We start from the raw sequence: 2,769 nt of genomic DNA on the forward strand, positions 1-2,769 counted from the left end.
ATTTGTGACTTTGTGGGTTAAAACTGTGGACTGAAAAACTTTGCGTGGCTGTCGCACGTTCTCACGGCAGGTGAAAAGTGTGCGTAAATATTCGCACTCTTTCACGCAACGTTGGTTTTAATACATCCCAACATGAAGCAGAACCTGGCGCACGTAACTTTTTTATGCGTACGCACCGTTCATACATGAGGCCCCAGGTCTCCAACAGTTCAGTGACATAACATTTTTTGACACCTCAGCGTATCATGTAAGATTGCAAAAAAAAWTTTTCAAGGTTTGACCAAAGCATGTAAAACTCTGCCAAGGTGATTTTTGTTTAAAACTTTGACAAAAGGTGGCTAAGTTCATAGTTTTAGGTGAAGAATATRTGCTTGCACAAGAAATTTCTGTCTGGATGATTTTATCAAAATCAGACTCATTGTAGTCTTTAGATCAGCAGCAAAGATGGCAAAATGCWGCATTTTTGTTCTTTGTACAGTTTAGACCAGCAGTGTCTTAATGAAACATCACAATGTTCTGTTGGTTAATTTAATCCGACTTTAACACATCACTGTGTTTGTTTCCATCTCCAGCCATCAAAGTGAACTGCAATGGTTTCTGTGGCATCACCGCAAAGCAAAATGACACTGATTGGACACTGGAGGAGCAGTACTTCAACAACACTGTCTCTGTTGCAGACAAAGGTACAATGTTCAACAAGTTTTTTTATAAAACCTTAACTTGTGCAAATTACAAACTCACTAATAAAGTTGTGTTAGGTTGGTTATTTTAACATTGTGACAATATTTTGTACACTTGTAATTCAGAAAAATTACAGTGGGGTGGGCGTAATTAAAATTGGAATGCAGTAATCCACAGTTTTTCACTTCCGATTCGGATATCGGCCGATATTATTCCGATACCAAAGCTCTGTTTTCTTATTATTATGATTTTTTTAATTTAGCATTATTGTTATCACTATTGATTTTATATAACTTATGTTTAACACAAATATAAACAGTAATATTCATAAATATAYGGACACATTTAACAAACCTTCATCCTCCAGCTGAAACAGAAGCTTTAGTTTCACGTTCAAAAATTGTCTCATTGTTTTGACTCAAACACACTAAAACTGACTTAACTGAACGCTAAACACACACAACACATCTTAATGATAAAATCCAAACAAGCTAAATATCACAAATCTCATTACTCACTCCTGCTCTCCATCACCGCCAAACTAAATTCAACTTTCACATCTTTGTCTTCGTCCTGCTGCAGAATTTTTGGACAAAAAACTTCATGTCTCAGTTAAGCCCTGTCACACTATGACATTTTAAACAACTTATGCCAACATGTGAAAATTTTAAAGACATCTATGTTGAGTATGGAACTGAAAAAAAAAATCAACTGGAAACCTCTTTTAGGAGTGTACAYACTGTAATGCTAATAAATAGATGAAATTTGTAAGTTTTATTAATAATTTAGTGAAAATTTTGTTTTCATAAGTTGGCATAAGTTATCTGAAATGTTATAGTTTGACAGGGCCTTCAGAAAGGGAGAGATGGTTGTGTGTTCATCTCGGTAGAAGGCTGAGACTGGTGTACAGTTTGCTCCATGAGTCTGCCCGTGTTTCTTGTTGCCGCACTGCAGCAACAAGTGTTTCAAAATGRCCATCAGTTACAGAAAAAAATGTCATTTTTTATCATAACTAGTTTTACTTGGCCTGTCAAGACATTTAAAATGTACTGGTATATAGTTTAAAGTCTCTACTTTTAAACACACAGGTCATATTGTAATGAAAAGTTGGTTTAGCCACCGAGCTGCTGGCCTGCTAGCTGGCTGCAAACTGTGGAATGATTTCCTGAGGGGTATCTGGTTCATTTGGCAYAATGATGGATCAGTGGTTAGCACCAACGCTTCATAGCAAGAAGGGTCTGGGTTCGATCCCCAGTTTGGACCTGGGGTCTTTCTGTGCATGTTCTCCTCGTGCTTGTGTGGGTTTTCTCCGGGTACTCCTGTTTCCCCCCACACCCTAAAAACATGTACAATAGGTTGCCTTCTGGCCCAGGCCTCCATTGAAAAAGAGATCTGAGATCTCAGTGAGGTTTGCCTGGTTAAATACAAGTAAAATAAATTCTTCCGTGTCTCACTGAGACGTTCCTCTGTTCAGGAAATCATTTCCACAGTTTGCAGCCAGCTAGAAGAGCAGCCAGCAGAGAATCACTTATTTCAACAGAAAACATTAAAGCACAGACACAGCTCATGGATCAGAAATCTCCCCATATTGTATCAGATCCATTAATTATGTTGGGTTGGTATCAGAACCCGCTACAGAAACTGGATCGAATCGGCCCCATCCCTCCTATGAAAATGAAAGCTCTTATTTTATAATGTAGCCTTGAGGCATATCAATGGAACTCAGAGGGGCGATTGTTTTGGTTTCCACTGACAAATGTTATCTGTGCTCTCTGTGTCTCCTACAGGAACTCTAAAACAGGGGGAGCACTCATTTCCATTCAAGTTTCTCATTCCAGGTAGGAGCATGGAGTGATGGGAGTAACACACGCTCTGTATTCTCTCCCATGCCCCCCCCTTTGTACTCAGACATGTCTCTACATGTTCTGTTAAACCTCAGCCTGTTATTTGGCAGTGCTGAACATTGGAATTTTGTTCCTGTGCTTACTGGGACTTATTGTCCCATTTTCGTGTACTAGTTTTACTAAGGTAATCATTTGAAAATGCAGTAGGAGTTCCAGTCAACCAGGGGCCACTCAGAGTAAAAAG

The 2,769-nt window shown here is 38.8% G+C and overlaps 1 protein-coding gene across 1 annotated transcript in view; it reads left to right on the forward strand.

Moving 5' to 3' along the window:
• Positions 1-572: 572 nt before the first annotated feature.
• The window catches only part of arrdc1a (arrestin domain containing 1a), a gene marked incomplete at its 5' end in the record, with an annotated part of 15,578 nt that continues 13,381 nt past the window's right edge, over positions 573-2,769 (forward strand). Inside the window, 2 exon segments of the mRNA XM_014014697.1 lie at positions 573-683; positions 2,469-2,519. Of these exon segments, the coding sequence (XP_013870151.1) occupies positions 573-683; positions 2,469-2,519 (162 nt within the window).

Source organism: Austrofundulus limnaeus, unplaced genomic scaffold (genome assembly GCF_001266775.1).
Source record: "Austrofundulus limnaeus strain Quisiro unplaced genomic scaffold, Austrofundulus_limnaeus-1.0 Scaffold118, whole genome shotgun sequence".
Taxonomy (NCBI): Eukaryota; Metazoa; Chordata; class Actinopteri; order Cyprinodontiformes; family Rivulidae; genus Austrofundulus; species Austrofundulus limnaeus.